Source organism: Salvelinus alpinus, chromosome 9 (genome assembly GCF_045679555.1).
Source record: "Salvelinus alpinus chromosome 9, SLU_Salpinus.1, whole genome shotgun sequence".
Classification (NCBI taxonomy): domain Eukaryota; kingdom Metazoa; phylum Chordata; class Actinopteri; order Salmoniformes; family Salmonidae; genus Salvelinus; species Salvelinus alpinus.
Window position 1 is genome coordinate 48,170,194 of NC_092094.1, and position 19,653 is coordinate 48,189,846.

Genomic DNA, 19,653 nt, shown 5'->3' on the forward strand with positions numbered 1-19,653 from the left:
ATCACTAATTCGACCAAATAAAGATATATATAGCCACTAACCAAGAAACAACTTCATAAGATGACAGTCTGATAACATATTTATTGTATAGCATATGTTTTTTTTGAAAAATGTGCATATTTATGGTATAAATCATAAATTACATTTCAGCTACAATCAGAAATTGCACCGAAAGCAGCCATAACATTTACAGACACCAACTTCAAATAACTAATTACTCATCATAAAACATATCTGAGAAATACATACTGTGCAGCAATTGAAAGACAGGATTCTTGTGATTCCAGACAATATTTCCGATTTATTAAATGTTTTACAGCGAAAACAAAATGTAGCGCTATGTTAGCATAGCCACAATAGCCAGACACACTTGGGCGCCCGCGACCAGTTGACATGCACGACAGATATATGAAATAACATTATAAATTGGGTCTTACTTTGGCTGATCTTTCATCAGAATGTTGATCAGGGTGTCCTTTGTCCAGATGAGTCGTTATTTGGAGTCAGGATGGCAACTTTCCCTTCTCACTTAGCATTGGCACTGGTCGACTGGCACGGATTTGTCCAACGTAAAAAAAAGTCAGAGAACGGAACACGGCAAAACTCCCGAAAAAAATTCTAATAATCTGATTAAACTATATTGAAAAAACATACATTACGATGATATGGTCTCATTTATCAAATAAAAACCCAGCCGGAGATTGTTCCCGTCCAAAACAGCAGCAAAACAGAACGCAATATCACTCCCAAGTCGCGCGCTTCAGACTTCCGGAAGTGGTCGGTCACGTCAAAGAAATAGCTCTTATTCAACCTCTGAACAAGATATTCACTAAATTTCTTCTCTCATACCCTCTTGACACCCAGAGCAAGGCGTACGGAGTGTACGTAGGGTCTTACGTATAATGACCATGTATAGGCATAACGTTGAAGCGAGCATAGATTTCTGACATTCTACTTCTTGGTCAGGGAAAGTGCTGCCAAATGACTTCTGTACCACTCAGAGAAAAAATTAGAACGGTTTTAGAAACTAGAGATTGTTTTCTATCCAATATTAATATTAATATGCATATTGTAAGAGCAAAAATTGATTAAGAGGCCGTTTGAAAATTGGCACATATTTTCCAGTTTTTCCAATACGCCCCCTGCAGCCATAACAGGTTTTAAGGCATTGTGGCAGAATAGATTGCTGCAGTTCAATGCATGATTAATTTAATTCACCATAACATTTTTTGGTTGTCCAAAAAATATTGCTATCAGGTTGTAAATCACAGCTGGCCTGGTACATTGTTTGCTGCCTCTATTTGGGATACACTGTTTCAGTTTCAATGGCTCAACATTTTGGAGAAAACTGAAAAATGTAACTAAGGCTGGGAATGACAATAAATGAGCAAGGGCAACGATCACAAGTCAGTCATAATGTGGCTAATAGGCTAGCGTATCTATTTATGTAACAACCATCTAAAAACACAGAGCCTAATGTTATCTGGATAGCTAGCTAGCTGCTAGGAGGATGTCATGTCCTTGGAGGAGTGGGTGAGTGACTAACTTTTCCCCTCATATAATTTTTTTATGTGGCTATACACAGCTTGAGATGCAGGTGTCATTTCGTTATGTAGCAAGAACTTGAACAACTGTTATCCAGTTAGCATATCTCTTGTGTTAGTAAATTCACTCTGGTTTCAGAGCACTCTTGTCTGAGTGTACCAGAGTGCAGAATAACTGATTAATTTATGAACGAGTAACATCTACTGAATATGAACGGTGTCCGTAAATGTAAGAAAAGAAAGTAATCGTTAGTCATGAACACTCTAGATAACATGTAAACAGCCTAACCAGCTCTGCTAGGGTAAGTAAAAGGGTCAGAGTAAGGTGTTCTCTCGTTTTGTCTGAAAGTAGCTAGCTCGCAAGCTATCCAACTTTAACCAGTTAGTTTTGGGTGCTTGGTTGGGACAAGCATGCATTGTTGGCAGGCAAGCTGCCGAGATGGCCGCCTCGCTTCGCGTTCCTAGGAAACTATGCAGTATTTTGTTTTTTTACGTGTTATTTCTTACATTGGTACCCCAGATAATCTTAGGTTTCATTACATACAGTCGGGAGGAACTACTGAATATAAGAACGTCAACTCACTATCATTACGACCAGGAATATGACTCTCCCGATGCGGATCCTGTGTTTTGCCTTCCACCCAGTACAATGGATCGGATCCCAGCCGGCGACCCTAAACAACGACGCCGTAAAAGGGGAAAACGAAGCGGTCTTCTGGTCAGGCGCCGGAGAAGGCCACACCGCGCTCCACTCCCTAGCATACTACTCGCCAATGTCTCTTGACAACAAGGTTGATGAAATCCGAGCAAGGGTAGCATTCCAGAGAGACATCAGAGACTGTAACGTTCTTTGCTTCACGGAAACATGGCTCACTCGAGAGACGCTAACGGAGTCGGTGCAGCCAGCTGGTTTCTTCACGCATCGCGCCGACAGAAACAAACATCTTTCTGGTAAGAAGAGGGGCGGGGGCGTATGCCTTATGATTAACGAGACGTGGTGTGATCATAACAACATACAGGAACTCAAGTCATGCTGTTCACCTGACTTAGAATTCCTCACAATCAAATGTCGACCGCATTATCTACCAAGGGAATTCTCTTCGATTATAATCACAGCCGTATATATTCCCCCCCAAGCAGACACATCGATGGCCCTGAACGAACTTTATCTGACTCTATGTAAACTGGAAACAACACACCCTGAGGCTGCATTCATCGTAGCTGGGGATTTTAACAAGGCTAATCTGAAAACAAAACTCCCTAAATTCTATCAGCATATCGATTGTGCTACCAGGGCTGGTAAAACCCTAGATCATTGTTATTCTAACTTCCGCGACGCATATAAGGCCCTCCCCCGCCCTCCTTTCGGAAAAGCTGACCACGACTCCATTTTGTTGCTTCCAGCCTACAAACAGAAACTAAAACAAGAAGTTCCCACACTCAGGTCTGTTCAACGCTGGTCCGACCAATCTGATTCAAGACTGCTTCGATCGCGTGGATTGGGATATGTTCCGCATTGCGTCCAACAACAACATTGACGAATATGCTGATTCGGTGAGCGAGTTCATTAGAAAGTGCATCAGTGACGTAATACCCACAGCAAAGATTAAAACATTCCCAAACCAGAAACCGTGGATTGATAGCAGCATTCGCGCGAAACTGAAAGCGTGAACCACTGCTTTTAACCAGAGCAAGGTGACCGGAAACATGACTGAATACAAACAGTGTAGCTATTCCCTCCGCAAGGCAATCAAACAAGCTAAGTGCCAGTATAGAGACAAAGTAGAGTCGCAATTCAACAGCTCAGACACAAGAGGTATGTGGCAGGGTCTACAGTCAATCACGGATTACAAAAAGAAAACCAGCCCCGTCGCGGACCAGGATGTCTTGCTCCCAGACAGACTAAATAACTATTTTGCGCTCGCTTTGAGGACAATACAGTGCCACTGACACGTCCCGCTACCAAAACCTGCAGGCTCTCCTTCACTGCAGCTGAGGTGAGTAAAACATTTAAACGTGTTAACCCTCGCAAGGCTGCAGGCCCAGACGGCATTCCCAGCCACGTCCTCAGAGCATGCGCAGACCAGCTGGCTGGTGTGTTTACGGACATATTCAATCAATCCTTATCCCAGTCTGCTGTTCCCACATGCTTCAAGAGGGCCACCATTGTTCCTGTTCCCAAGAAAGCTAAGGTAACTGAGCTAAACGACTACCGCCCCGTAGCACTCACTTCCGTCATCATGAAGTGCTTTGAGAGACTAGTCAAGGACCATATCACCTCCACCCTACCTGACACCCTAGACCCACTCCAATTTGCTAACCGACAAAATAGGTCCACAGACGACGCAATCGCAACCACACTGCACACTGCCCTAACCCATCTGGACAAGAGGAATACCGATGTGAGAATGCTGTTCATCGACTACAGCTCAGCATTTAACACCATAGTACCCTCCAAACTCGTCATCAAGCTCGAGACCCTGGGTCTCGACCCCGCCCTGTGCAAATGGGTACTGGACTTCCTGACGGGCCGCCCCCAGGTGGTGAGGGTAGGTAACATCTCCACCCCGCTGATCCTCAACACTGGGGCCCCACAAGGGTGCGTTCTGAGCCCTCTCCTGTACTCCCTGTTCACCCACGACTGCGTGGCCATGCACGCCTCCAACTCAATCATCAAGTTTGCGGACGACACTGCAGTGGTAGGCTTGATTACCAACAACGACGAGACGGCCTACAGGGAGGAAATGAGGGCCCTCGGAGTATGGTGTCAGGAAAATAACCTCACACTCAACGTCAACAAAACAAAGGAGATGATTGTGGACTTCAGGAAACAGCAGAGGGAGCACCCCCCTATCCACATCGACGGGACAGTAGTGGAGAGGGTAGTAAGTTTTAAGTTCCTCGGCGTACACATCACGGACAAACTGAATTGGTCCACCCACACAGACAGCGTTGTGAAGAAGGCGCAGCAGCGCCTCTTCAACCTCAGGAGGCTGAAGAAATTTGGCTTGTCACCAAAAGCACTCACAAACTTCTACAGATGCACAATCGAGAGCATCCTGTCGGGCTGTATCACCGCCTGGTACGGCAACTGCTCCGCCCACAACCGTTAGGCTCTCCAGAGGGTAGTGAGGTCTGCACAACGCATCACCGGGCAAACTACCTGCCCTCCAGGACACCTACACCACCCGATGTCACAGGAAGGCCAGAAAGATCATCAAGGACAACAACCACCCGAGCCACTGCCTGTTCACCCCGCTATCATCCAGAAGGCGAGGTCAGTACAGGTGCATCAAAGCAGGGACCGAGAGACTGAAAAACAGCTTCTATCTCAAGGCCATCAGACTGTTAAACAGCCACCACTAACATTTAATGGCTGCTGCCAACATACTGACTCAACTCCAGCCACTTTAATAATGGGAATTGATGGAAATTTATGTAAAAATATATCACTAGCCACTTTAAACAATGCCACTTAAAATAATGTTTACATACCCTACATTACTCATCTCATATGTATATGTATATACTGTACTCTATATCATCTACTGCATCTTGTCATCTTTATGTAATACATGTATCACTAGCCACTTTAAACTATGCCACTTTATGTTTATATACCCTACATAACTCATCTCATATGTATATACTGTACTCTATACCATCTACTGCATCTTGCCTATGCCGTTCTGTACCATCACTCATTCATATTCTTTATCCCTTTACACTTGTGTATAAGGTAGTAGTTGTGGAATTGTTAGGTTAGATTACTCGTTGGTTATTACTGCATTGTCGGAACTAGAAGCACAAGCATTTCGCTACACTCGCATTAACATCTGCTAACCATGTGTATGTGACAAATAAAATTTGATTTGATTTGATATGCTACAATTCCTCATCGTTTATCAGTGCAATTTTGATGGTCAACTAGCTGAACAAGATTTAGAGGGCTTATCTAATGTTCCTTCATTAGATGCTAGCTCATCTTTCTCTGGCTGATGTCGCGGGTCACTACTTCACAGGAGAGTCGTTTGGCTACTGGAATATGTGAACTTTCATGTGCCTTAATAACAAATGTGTATGCCATCTGTAAATACAAATACAATTGTTAAATTTCGAGCCTAGTTGGTTAAGCCAGAGAAAAAGTGAGCAACCTACCCGCTAGCCATGATTGGCTAAGATAATGAATGGGCTGGACATGCCGAGAGATGAGTTTGGATTGGTCTGCCATATAGCACGCTTCTGTCTATTTGAGATGGTCAGTATGTGTAGGTAATCCTGTCTAACGATGCTTTAAAAAAAAATGTATCACGTAATAAAACTGCATAAACCTAATGTCAACTTAAAGTGTACTGTTAGCTAGCTAACGTTAGCTGGCTGGCTCGCTAGCTAATGTTATGTGTATGATCTTATTCTTCGTATCTCAGACACATTTGCTTGACTAGTTATAGCCATAGAACCTGGTTGGTTAGCTACCTGCAGATTCATGCAGGGTAGAAACGTCATGAGTTGGAATTATGGTACAGTGTTTAGCTAGCTAGCTACATGTCTTAACAAAGACTCTCGTCTTAGTGTGCCAGAGCGCAGAATAACTGATGAATTTATGAACGCTTATCACCCATTGAATATGGTCGGTATCAGTAAACGTCGGAAAAATGTGCAATTAAATTGTTGCCAGCAGCACAGTTACAGTCACCAACACTCCGGATAACATGAAAACAGCCTAACCAGCTCTGGTAAGGCGAGGAAAATGGTCAGAGAGAGGTGTTCTCTCATTATGTGTCTGGAAGTAGCTAGCAATTTAGTACAGAATGCTCAGATTAATCCTTAAAGAGATGAGTGGGGCTAAAGTTTAAGAGGGTGTGAACAATGCCTAATCGGTGTAGACAAAGAAGGTCTCTCCAATAGTAGTACCAAAATATTCAAAGGCCATTTTCTCAAACGTGAGTTTACAAGTTTATCAACTTTCAAAGCAAAATTACTTTTCCATAGCTCCTCAAATGTAGTGTATGATATACAAGTTTGTAGCTGTGAGTCTCTACTTTTATCCAATGTAAAAAATATCCTTTCAAATTTTGCTACATAAGACCGATTTAAGCCCGTCGGTCATATATTTGCAGAAATCTATTCAGGTGTACTTTGTGGCTTTTGACAAATGCGTTCTAATGATCTAAAGTCGCTGTTGCAACTGCTTGTAAACACACAGTCCAGTGCAAAGTGAATGATGGCATGCCTGTGTGCAAATAGATGTTTGCATAAAGGCTGACTGTAGCTCTGATTGGCTATGGCACACCGGTTTGGTAGACTCTGCTCCTGGAGGAGACATGTTTTTATTAGGTTGTATTTAATAATTGTCCAAACGCACGGCAGCTTTCACACTCAACATTGCTATGACATTTTCACAAAGGCTTTAGTATACCTAATTCCAAAACATTCTAAGAATTTATGAAAACTTGAAAATGGCCATATCTAAGGGCTCGCTTGTCAGAAAATGTTTTAAAAAATGGGGGTGTACAGTGCATTCGGAAAGTATTCAGAACCCTTTCCACATTTTGTTACATTAGAGCCTTATTCTAAAATGGATTAAATCGTTTTTATCCCTCATCAATCTACACACAATACTGCATAATGACAAAGCAAAACCAGTTTTTACTGAAATATCACATTTACATATGGTGCCAAGATGCAGATGGGGTAATAAGGGAGATTACAGAGTCTGCAGTGTGATAATAGCACAAGGTGTTATTCTATATGTATAGAAAGATACATATGGTGCATAGGAAGTAATGACAGAGAATCATTGAAGATGCACATGGGGTAATAAGGGAGATTACGGAGATAATAGCACGAGGTGCTATTCTATATTTGTATAGAACGATACATTTGGTTCATAGTAACTAACGACAAGAGAATCATTGAAAATGCACATGGAGTAATAAGGGAGATTACTGTCGCAGCAAGAGAACGGTTGAAGATACATATGGTGCATAGCAAGTAAGGACAAGAGAATTGTTGAAGATACACATGGAGTATTAAGGGAGATAAATGTGTGTGTTTGGGAGAAGAAGCCTCGTGAGGTATTGGTCTGTCACATGCATGACCCAGTATTGGTCGGTCACATGAATGAAGCAAATGTTAATGATTAATTCATTATGAATGATGAATAAGCTAAATCATATAAATATAACTTGTCTGTATTGTGGCAGACCAGTGGGTTTGGTCAAGACGTTTACACAGATCAGACACGGACAGAGTATGATTATCTGGGTTTCGCAGGTGTTTATTAAATAATAAATCAACAAAAAAGGATAGGTCTCCCCCATGAGACCCTCTCCGTCTTCTGGGCTCCGGCTCTTGCTGTATCCTGTCGGGCACACAAACGTCTTAGCTCGGGCACCGTCTCCAACTACAAGGAAGTCACCTTACTTCCCCCAGTCCTCTCCTGTGTGCTGCCCTTCTGGCAGCTTTATGGGGCTTGTACAGCTGGTGAGCAATCAGCCCTTGATTACTCACCAACTCCCCAATCAGCCCCAATTAGTCCTGGGCGGAGAGCCCGTCAAGACCTGGCACGTCCAGCAGATGGAGCCATCGCCTCGTGATGTATACTCTGTCTGTCACCAGGCCTCGACGAGTCTCCCCCTGGTGGCTGACCTGCTGTACGCCACAGTATATAAGAGAACTAACTGGACTGTCCCGGTGGAGCTCCTGATCGACATGTGTACTTGGTGCATTGAATTGGTTGGAACCTCTGCAGCGTGCTGATATTAAAGAACGATTCAATTAAGATTGACTTTGAGTGTCCCTGTGTGGAATTTCCACTACACCACTCTACCATAAAGGCCTGTTTGGTGGAGTGCTGCAGAGATGGTTGTCCTTCAACAAGATTCTCCTGTCTCCACAGAGGAACTCTGGAGCTCTGCCAGAGTGACCATTGGGTTCTTGGTCACCTCCCTGACCAAGGCCCTTTTCCCCCTACTGCGGAGATTGGCCAGTCGGCCAGCTCTAGGAAGAGTCTTGGTGGTTCCGAACTTCTTCCATTCATGAATGATGGAGGCCTCTGTGTTCTTGGGGACCTTCAATGCTGCAGAAATGTTTTGGTACCCTTCCCCTGATCTGTACCTCGACACGATCCTGTCTCGGAGCTCTACGGACAATTCCTTCAACCTCATGGCTTGTTTTTTTCTCTGACATGCACTGTCAACTGTGGGACCTTTTATAGACAGGTGAGTGTCTTTCAAAATCATCAGGATATTTTCTCCAAACGATTTGAGGGAGTGCGCACATGCGGCTATTCTGTGGTGAGCGGTTAACAAAGAAATATGTACTCCTATATGCTTCGGGTTAGGGTTAGTAGTAGAACAACTAAAGTTACATGAATAACTCTAAAATAAGCATATATCATTTAGAGTTATTAATGTAACTTTAGTTGTTTTACATACGTTGGGGTATATGTTTTGATTTTTAATAAATTTTAAGCCTGCATGATGCAACTCTAATGATGATTTGAAAAAAGTTGTTTGAAAGGCATTTCCCGGCAGCATCCATTTTGTGTGGCCATAATGCACCCTAAAAGAATCCATGGCTTTTGCAGCCCGCTCCGAAGCACCTCTCATCTCACTCACACCGCTCTCCATCACTTGATCGGATCTTTCTCACAGGCTACCACTGAAGACAGATGCATAGGGAACGCAACTGTGCATGTCCTTATCCAATTCCAAGGTGCATATTGAAGATATTGGACTGTCCACATTTACTTTTATTCAGCAAACAAGATGAGTAGGCCTAACAAACAACAAAAGCACTAACCTACAGTAGTTTGTCCTTTAAAAGTTGCTCATGGGCTCTCATGAAGTGTTTGATTAGATTTTCGATTACATTTGCATTGATGTCAGAGTGATTAGAGGAACAATATAGGGCTGAGTACCAGGCAGTTATCAAGTTTGGTAGGCTAATAATGACCATCAGCAGCATCAGAGCTTGGAGAAGCCTAATTATCATGACTAAGCGGTCACGTGGAATTTGACTGCCTTCCTGACTCATGGCCGCCAGTGTGGAGGTAATACGGTCACCACAACATTAGCTCAATTTTGAGTTTCAAAACAAAGGGTCTGAATATGTATGTAAAATTTACGAAAAATTTTAAAACCTGTTTTCGCTTTGTCATTATGGGGTATTGTGTGTAGATTGATGATGTTTTATTTGATCCATTTTAGAATATGGCTGTAACGTAACAAAATGTGGAAAAAGTCAAGGGGTCGGAATCTTTTCCCAAACGCACTGTATATGAACAGATTTGAATAAGATTTCATGTTGTTAAAATGCTGTCAGTTTCACTTTAAAGCTGATGTGTACTTTTACCTAATAATTGATTTTGTGAAGTTACACAGAGTATCTAATGGACCATTTTAAAGTCCCGCACAGTCATCCTGATTCCCATCTAAAATAGATTTGAGTAACCAAACATCCCCAATAATAATTCTTCCTCAAAAACATACTCAGAATTTGAGAAAATCTACTTTTAGTGAGGTTGAACAGACATGCTGAGTGGGTGGGGAGCTAATGGGCTTAGTAATACGCTTATGTCAATCATCTTGGATGCAGTGAGCAGTTGTGCAGTGAGAGCATTTCAAGAAAGCTTGCTAATACACAAAGCAACTCAAACAACATTGAAATTGCACTCAATCTTGTCATACATCACAAATTTCACAAATGTGTTTATCCAACTTTTTTTTTCTTTAAAACATCATCAATATAGACAAAATGCTGTCTGAATAATTAATATAACTAGCTAAAATGGAATTGTTAGCACTGTTCTATCAAGCTAGATGGACAATTTCAGTTGAAACTGGATGGGTGGATCTGGGTAAATCTCATAATATATACTGTATATATTGACTGCATTGATGTCAAGAATGTTTTATAGAACTTCTGGCATGTCTCTTCTGTTGCAGTTCGCAGCAGCACTGACAGATGTGTTGACATGACAACTGTCGTAGCTGAATCAGAATTAGTTAGGTAACATAGATAAATAAGATGTTTTATTCATTTTATACTTGTCATTAGAATGTCTTCTTTTGGACTATATTGTTGGCAGTTGCATTTTCATTTCTCCTCTAGGGAAAAGTCACTTGGGGCCCAGAGAGGGGAGAGGTCAGGCTTGTCTTTTACATATCTCGTAATATGCAGAATATCAGAAAGGGAGAAGTCAGGTTTGAACATTGTCTTTCATAGGTGAATATATCTGTGAAAACATGTGAAGGGCTCCACTATGTCTGTACTCCAGTCACTCCCTTATTTTCCCATTGGGGGGAGGAGTATGGTAGTGTCTGGAACCATTATACCACCCCTCTAATGTTGAACTTATCTTTCATAGAATATGACCTAGAGGTTCACTCTCCTTAGTGAGCTTCTCCAGGAGTGGGGGGAAGAGGGGGTGTATTTAACATGGGAGTATCTAGAATTGACAAGTGATATATGCCATTGGATGAGGTAATGTTTTGGTAATAGGAAGTACCAAGAACGAGAAGTAGAACCTCGTCTAAGAGACCAAACTGAACGATAATTTATAGCTAATGCTATCTGGCTATGGGATACTCCTCTTTCAAGTAAAAGGCCCTTTGTGAATATTCTAAGATCTGTGGTTCGTCATGTGAGTTGAGAGGGGTGTATCTTGGCTATAAAAGATACTAAGAATTATTTTGTAAGCACTCTCAGAGAATTAATTTATAGACACTGAATTGATCTGAGAGTCAAAGGGCTATGGTGAAGCTCATATAATTAAAGATGGAATTTAAATATAACTCTGACTTGTGTGTGGTGTGTAAACTCTCATCATTTAGTAATACAGGAAATTACCACGACACAACTCCATCAAAGTTTTGAATGACCCTTCCCCCCAGTGTTATTCCAAGGCCTAGGTAGCCAGTAACTACAAAGACACAGACGAAAGTGGAAACCGAAAAGTATCTTTGCCCTAGATTATAATAATTAAGAGATGATGATTAAGATCACTTTATTGGTCAATTGAACACAAGGACCAACCAAAGGCTTCCATCCACATTTGAACAAACCCCTTTGAAAGACAAACTCAGCAAAAAAAGAAATGTCCTCTCACTGTCAACTGCGTTTATTTTCAGCAAACTTAACATGTGTAAATATTTGTATGAACATAACAAGATCCACAGACATGTGACTAACAGAAATGGAATAATGTGTCCCTGAACAAAGGGGGGGGGGGGGGAGGGAAATCAAAAGTAACAGTCAGTATCTGGTGTGGCCACCAGCTGCATTAAGTACTGCAGTGCATCTCCTCCTCATGGACTGCACCAGATTTGCCAGTTCTTGCTGTGAGATGTTACCCCACTCTTCCACCGAGGCACCTGCTACTTCCCGAACATTTCTGGGGGGGAATGGCCCTAGCCCTCACCCTCCGATCCAGCAGGTTCCAGACGTGCTCAATGGAATTGAGATCCGGGCTCTTCGCTGGCCATGGCAGAACACTGACATTCCTGTCTTGCAGGAAATCATGCACAGAACGACCAGTATGGCTGGTGGTATTGTCATGCTGGAGGATCATGTCAGGATGAGCCTCCAGGAAGGGTACCACATGAGGGAGGAGGATGTCGTCCCTGTAACGCACAGCGTTGAGATTGCCTGCAATGACAACAAGCTCAGTCCGATGATGCTGTGACACACCGCCCCAGACCATGATGTACCCTCCACCTCCAAATCAATCCCGTGGTGGGTTTGTGCCCATAGGCGACGTTGTTGCTGGTGATGTCTGGTGAGGACCTGCCTTACAACAGGCCTAAAAGTCCTCAGTCCAGCCTCTCTCAGCCTATTGCGGACAGTCTGAGCACTGATGGAGGGATTGTGCGTTCCTGGTGTAACTCGGGCAGTTGTTGTTGCCATCCTGTACCTGCCGCGCAGGTGTGATGTTCGGAGGTACCAATCCTGTGCAGGTGTTGTTACACGTGGTCTGCCACTGCGAGGACGATCAGCTGTCCGTCCTGTCTCCCTGTAGCGCTGTCTTAGGCATCTCGCAGTACAGACATTGCAATTTATTGCCCTGGCCACATCTGCAGTCCTCATGCCTCCCTGCAGCATGCCTAAGGCACATTCACGCAGATGAGCAGGGACCCTGGCATCTTTCTTTTGGTGTTTTTCAGAGTCAGTAGAAAGGTCTCTTTAGTGTCCTAAGTTTTCATAACTGTGACCTTAATTGCCTACCGTGTCTTAGTGTCTTAACGACCGTTCCACAGGTGCATATTCATTAATTGTTTATGTTTCATTGAACAAACATGGGAACCCCATTACAATGAAGATCTGTTTAGTTATTTGAATTTTTACAAATTATCCTTTAAAGACAGGGTCCTGAAAAAGGGACGTTTCTTTTAAGAGTTGAGTTTATATATTGTAGTATCGTCTTTGTAGCTCAAAATGATTAAATTATTCAATTTCTTTATTTTTTATTCATCCAGAGTGCACTCTTAGATCATGGGAAAAGTCCTCACATGACTGTCTCACTTGAATCATTCCCACGGTGAATGGCTTGGCCTGCTACGCTATGATATTACCGTCCACAATTGATATGATGGAAACAATGTGTGGGGCACAGAAACCCCCATCTATACATTTGTCAGATAACGCTGTTAACTTTCTAGGGATAGGGGGCAGCATTTTCACTTTGGATGAATAGCGTGCCCAAATGGAACTGCCTCCTACTCTGTCCCAGATGCTAATATATGCATATTATTATTACTATTGGATATAAAACACTCTGAAGTTTCTAAAACTGTTTGAATTATGTGTCAGTATAACAGAACTCATATGGCAGGCAAACTTCCAAACAGGAAGTGGAAATTCTGAGGCTGGTTGATGTTCAACTCATCGCCTATTCAAATCCCAGGACGATATGGATTTGTTTGCACTTCCTACGCCTTCCACTAGATGTCAACAGTCTGTAGAACGTTGAATGAAGTTTATACTGTGTTGTGGGGCTGGATGAGAGGGGAATGAGTCAGTGGTCTGGCAGATTGCCAGTTCCTGGTCATGCGCATTCCTCATGATGTCGCCTTGCGTTCCATAACTTCTACAGACACGAAGGAATGCTCCGGTTGGAACGTTATTGGATATATATGATAACAACATCCTGAAGATTGATTCTCTACTTAGTTTGACAAGTTTATTCGACCTGTGATATAACTTTTTGAAGTTTTCGTCCAACGTTATGCGGGACTTGCACGAGCGTTTGGAAATGTGTACTAAACGCGCTAGCAAAAGTAGCTACTTGGACATAAATAATTTACATTATCGAACAAAACAACAATTTATTGTGGAACTAGGATTCCTGGGAGTGCATTCTGATGAAGATCATCAAAGGTAAGAGAATATTTATGATGTAATTTCGTATTTCTGTTGACTCCAACATGGCGGAGAAATGTTGTTAAATCTGAGCGCCGTCTCAGATATTGCATGGTGTGCTTTTTACATAAAGTTTTTTTTAAATCTGACACAGCGGTTGCATTAAGAACAAGTGTATCTTTAATTATTTGTAAAACATGTATCTTTCATCAAAGTTTATGATGAGTATTTCTGTTATTTGACGTGGCTCTCTGTAATTACTCCGGATATTTTGGAGGCATTTCTGAACATGGCGCCAATGTAAACCGAGATTTGTGGATATAAATATGCACATTATCGAACAAAACATAAATGTATTTTGTAACATGATGTCATATGAGTGTCATCTGATGAAGATGTTCAAAGGTTAGTGAGTAATTTTATCTCTATTTCTGCTTTTTGTTACTACTATATTTTGCTGGGAAAATGGCTGTGTTTTTCTGTGACTATGTACTGAGCTAACATAATTGTTTGGTGTGCTTTCCCCGTAAATCCTTTTTGAAATCAGACATGTTGGCTGGATTCACAACATGTGTAGCTTTAATTTGGTATCTTTCATGTGTGATTTCATGAAAGATAGATTTTTATAGTAATATATTTGAATTTGGCGCGCTACATTTTTTCTGGATTTTGGCCAAGTGGGACGTTAGCGTCCCACATATCCTAGAGAAGTTAAGCACAGCCCTTGTGGAGCTCCATGACTCAGACATTTTTTAAGTATGTAAGGACGGTTTGACATAACCCCTCCTGATTCTTCTGGGTCCAAGAATCATTGTGTGCTACTTAGTACTGTATAATCAAATAAATGTGTATGTCACGTGTGCTCCCTCTCCGGCCTCCAGGTCACCAGGCTGCTCGTTATGGCGCACACCTGTCACCATCATTACTCGCACCTGCGCATCATCAGACTCCCCTGGACTCACTCCCTTTGGTTCCTTCCCCAGGCGTCATTGTTTCTATTCCAGTGTTAAGTCTGTGCGTTGTTCGTGTTTCTTGTTTTATGTTGCGTTTATTTATTAAAACACTCACTCACTGAACTTGCTTCCCGACTCTCAGCGCACATCGTTACAGTGTAGTAACACATGGAAAATGCATAAACATTTGGTAACCTTATTGTAATGTGTTAATGTCCTGTATGTGTTTATAAGATAAATTGCATGCAGTCAAGACCAATCCATAGTTTTGAGACAATCTGTTGAAAATGTCACTACATTACTGTGACTTGCACAATCCTTTGGCAAAAGGGTTCAACGCAATTGAGTCAAATTTATTCTATAACAACATCCGAGGCAGGGCTTAACTTTGGAGGTCTGTTTGTAGTTAAGTTAGAAAAATAGGCTTGTTTGTTTGTCCCTGCTAAAGCCTTGTGGTTACATAGCTGAATCCCTTAGCATCGTCCACAATTGGCAGAGAATGGAGTCTGCTGCCGCCATACAGGAGGTGACTCTAATTGTCCACCAAGACACAACTGTGAGTTATTTGAAACATAATTTACAGGGTTAGCAGCTCCCTTGCCCCCTGTCCATCTTTAAAAGAAGACTCATTAAAAGCAATGGTACCTGAACAGAGGATTTCTGCACATAAAATGCTTGACTTTGAAAGCGATCCTCGGGTTGACAGGTTTCATTATTCAGTGACTAGACTGACAGCCCACCGGGCTCCTGTCTCAGCCCGCGAACCATGGCACTGAAGACCTGAGCATGCGTGACTACCCTTCAGCCTTCAAGACACTTCTGGATGGAAATTCAGCTAATTCTGTCTGATTCTTTACAATGCAGAAGAATATCACAGATTTTTACAATAGTTGGCAGACCCCTATATATGCATGTTAGGAGGATGTGTATGTTAGATGCTATAACACATTTGTAAATTATTCAAATTCAGTTATTGCCTTCTTTAAATATCATACGATTTTCTCCAAAAGTGAAAACAGCACCCCCTTGTCCTCAACAGGTTAAGCATGTACAAATGTTATTAAAAAAATATATACACTACCGTTCAAAAGTTTGGGGTCAACCAAAAATGTTCTTGTTTTTGAAAGAAAAGCACATTTTTTGTCCATTAAAATAACATCAAAATTGATCCGAAATACAGTGTATACATTCTTAATGTTGTAAATGACTGTTGTAGCTGGAAACGGCAGATTTTTTTATGGAATATCTACGTAGGCGTACAGAGGCCCATTATCAGCAAACATCACTCCTGTGTTCCAATGGCACGTTGTGTTAGCTAATCCAATATTATCATTTTAAAAGGCTAATTGATCATTAGACAACCCATATCCAATTATGTTAGCACAGCTGAAAACAGTTTTGCTGAGTAAAGAAGCAATACAACTGACCTTCTTTAGACTAGTTGAGTATCTGGAGCATCAGCATTTCTGGGTTCGATTACAGGCTCAAAATGGCCAGAAACACAGAACTTCCTTCTGAAACTCGTCAGTCTATTCAAATTCTGAGAAATTAAGGCTATTCCATGTGAGAAATTGCCAAGAAACTGAAGATCTCGTACAACGCTGTGTACTACTCCCTTCACAGAACAGCGCAAACTGTCGCTAACCAGAATAGAAAGAGCAGTGGAAGGCCCCGGTACACAACTGAGCAAGAGAACAAGTACATTAGAGTGTCTAATTTGAGAAACAGACGCCTCACAAATCCTCAACTGGCAGCTTCATTAAATAGTACCCGCAAAAAAAACAGTCTCAACGTCAACATTGAAGAGGCGACTCCGGGATGCTGGCCTTCTAGGCAGAGTCGCAAAGAAAAAGCCATATCTCAGACTGGCCAATAAAAAGAAAATATTAAGATGGGCAAAAGAACACAGACACTGGACAGAGGAACTTTGCCTAGAAGGCCAGCATCCCGGAGTCGCCTCTTCACTGTTGACGTTGAGACTGGTGTTTTGCGGGTACAATTTAATGAAGCTGCCAGTTGAGGACTTGTGAGGCGTCTGTTTCTCAAACTAGACACTCTAATGTACTTGGCCTCTTGCTCAGTTGTGCACCGGGGCCTCCCACTCCAAATAATATTTTGGTTAGAGCTAGTTTGCGCTGTTCTGTGAAGGGAGTAGTACACAGCGTTGTACGAGATCATCCGTTTCTTAGAAATTTCTCGCATGGAATAGCCTTCATTTCTCAGAATTTGAATAGACTGACGAGTTTCAGAAGAAAGTTTTTTGTTTCTGGCCATTTTGAGCCTGTAATCGAACCCACAAATGCTGATGTTCCAGATACTCAACTAGTCTAAAGAAGGCCAGTTTTAGTGCTTCTTTAATCAGGACAATAGGATTCAGCTGTGCTAACATAATTTTAAAAGGGTTTTCTAATGATCAATTAGCCTTTTAAAATGATAAACTTGGATTAGCTAACACAACATGCCATTGGAACGCAGGAGTGATGGTTGCTGATAATGGGCCTCTGTATGCCTATGTAGATATTTCATTAAAAATCAGCCGTTTCCAGCTTCAAGTCATTTACAACATTAGCAATGTCTACACTGTATTTCTGATCAATTTTTGTTATTTTAATGGACAAGAAATGTGCTTTTCTTTCAAAAACAAGGACATTTCTAAGTGACCCCAAACTTTTGAACGGTAGAGTATATTGGGTTGATTAGTTGCAGTGCATGTGGCGTAGATTTAAATGCACAACCTTCTGCTACATTTCTGAACATCAGACAACATGCCAATGATATGGATGCAAATTAATGCTGCATAATGAAGCTATTGAAATGGAGCTCCTTAATCAGCGGTGAAATTGATGCCCTGACAAGATAGCGACAGAAGCACCATTCAGTGAGTGACGTTAAGTGTGCATGAGTGAGAATTATTTCATCAACAAACTTAAGCTTTGGTTTTCTTTCTGTTACCACATATAGACACAAATAACACATACTATAACACATTCAAATAGCTAAGTGATGCAGTCATACAAACAACTGATTATATCAGGCAATGACCACATAGACATAGGTGGCAAAGGCTCACATTCAATTACGTTCTCCAGCAAATTAATGGTATGGTAGCTCTGAATGTTTCTGCAGGGGCCTCTACGCCATTCCCAGAAACACATCAAGGCCAAACAAAGGTCCCTGGACAGGTCTTATGACTATATGGCCTCTGGTCACTCTAACTGTGACAGATTGTGTGATTACGAGGCTTGGCAGTCTTGTCTTACCGTGGTGGTCTTCACCCGGCCCCCAGGCTGTGTGCAGGTCCAGCCCGACTGGTTTACTAAGAGGTCACAGCCCTCGTCTTCCAAACAAGGCATCATATCACACCACTGCCGGCTCCTCACAATGCGAGCTGTGGGGAGAGGAGAGGAAGAGGGACGGTTTACTCTCGTTATGGCCGTGGCTCTGTGGCTGATATACCATTAGCTCATCTATCTATCTATCTATCTATCTTACAAGTCAATGGTTAATATATTAAATCAAATATTTTTTACTACAGTGACAAAAGCACAAAATGGTATCAATTCACAAAATCCAAGTACATCCAGTCAGATGCAGAATGGATGAACAGTTTTGCACAACATCTGTGAGAGAAATTCTGTCAAAACGTATGGCAGTGTCTGGAAGTTTGCAGGCTGCTTTTGCAAACTGCCCAGCTATCATTTGGGTTCATGGAAGTTGTGGGAACGTATGTTTTTGGTTTCCCATTGGTTCTCGGAAAACAAAGCCATACATTTTCTGACCAGTAAAACTGAACGTTTTTTTAAACATTCTGACAATGGAAGTCAACATTTTGCCTGCTAATGGGAACGTATATTTTTAGGTTGCAGGGAGTTTCTAAGAATGTTCCACTATGGTTCCCAGCAAATTTTTCCTGCGAGGTTTTATTTACGTTCTGAGAACAAAAATTATGGGTTATTATTTTAAGGTAATTAAATAAAGTTTTAAGAACATACTCTAAATGTTTTGAATGTTATATAGTGCATGTTTTGAATGAATTTTTGGGGTTATTTTGAGGTTTTTGATTAACCTCCTTAACTTGAACTGAATGTTTCAATAAGACTTTTAATAACACTGCTAGCTTATTTTGGGAAGACTGCTTTGAACTCAAAGCACAGATAGGACACCCTGGAAAATAATTTACTTTGGCATTAATCATGCAAACACATTTATTTTTATTGTGGCATGGCGTGAGTGAGATTCAAACTATGATCTTTTATTCTCTATCCATGGAATTAGTCCACTGCACCACCAAGACGGAGCTAGCATGTTTTTTTCACTCATACAAAGCTGTTCATTTCCTTTTCAAACAGACCCCATTTCAAAGGAAACAAGCACTCATTAAGATGTGGCCAATTAGTGGGTGTGGCCAACACACTTAACAAGATAGAGGATAGATAGAGTTTTGTTGATGCTGGGAACAGAATGTATACACTGAGTATACAAAACATTAACAACACCTGCTCTTTCCATTACACAGACTGACCAGGTGAATCCAGGTGAAAGCTATGATCCCTTATTGACCACCTTTACATGCATACCAATATCCAATCATTATTCAAGTTGACGCATATAAACACCTTATCCCGTTTACTGTTGTTTTTGTGGTCTGCACAGGCTCAGTTTCGCATATCATGGGTGTTTGTGTGATGATGTTTTCATCTGAGTGTCAAACAAATCACTTCAAAAAGTAGGCTACCTGTGCAGTTTGATCCACCATAATAATTCCCTAATAATTCAGCCTACTATAATACATT

At 41.7% G+C, this 19,653-nt stretch overlaps 1 protein-coding gene across 3 annotated transcripts in view; it reads right to left on the reverse strand.

Annotated features, from left to right (window-relative positions):
- Positions 1-19,653, reverse strand: part of LOC139530246 (chemokine-like protein TAFA-5) — a 210,727-nt gene that overhangs the window by 24,387 nt on the left and 166,687 nt on the right. For all 3 annotated transcript variants that reach the window (XR_011665984.1, XR_011665985.1, XM_071326461.1), the window contains exon 3: positions 18,121-18,248. Coding sequence is in view for 1 of the 3 variants with exons in the window: in XM_071326461.1 (XP_071182562.1) it covers positions 18,121-18,248 (128 nt within the window). In the remaining 2 variants the exon portion in view is untranslated. The remainder of the gene's footprint in view (positions 1-18,120; positions 18,249-19,653) is intronic.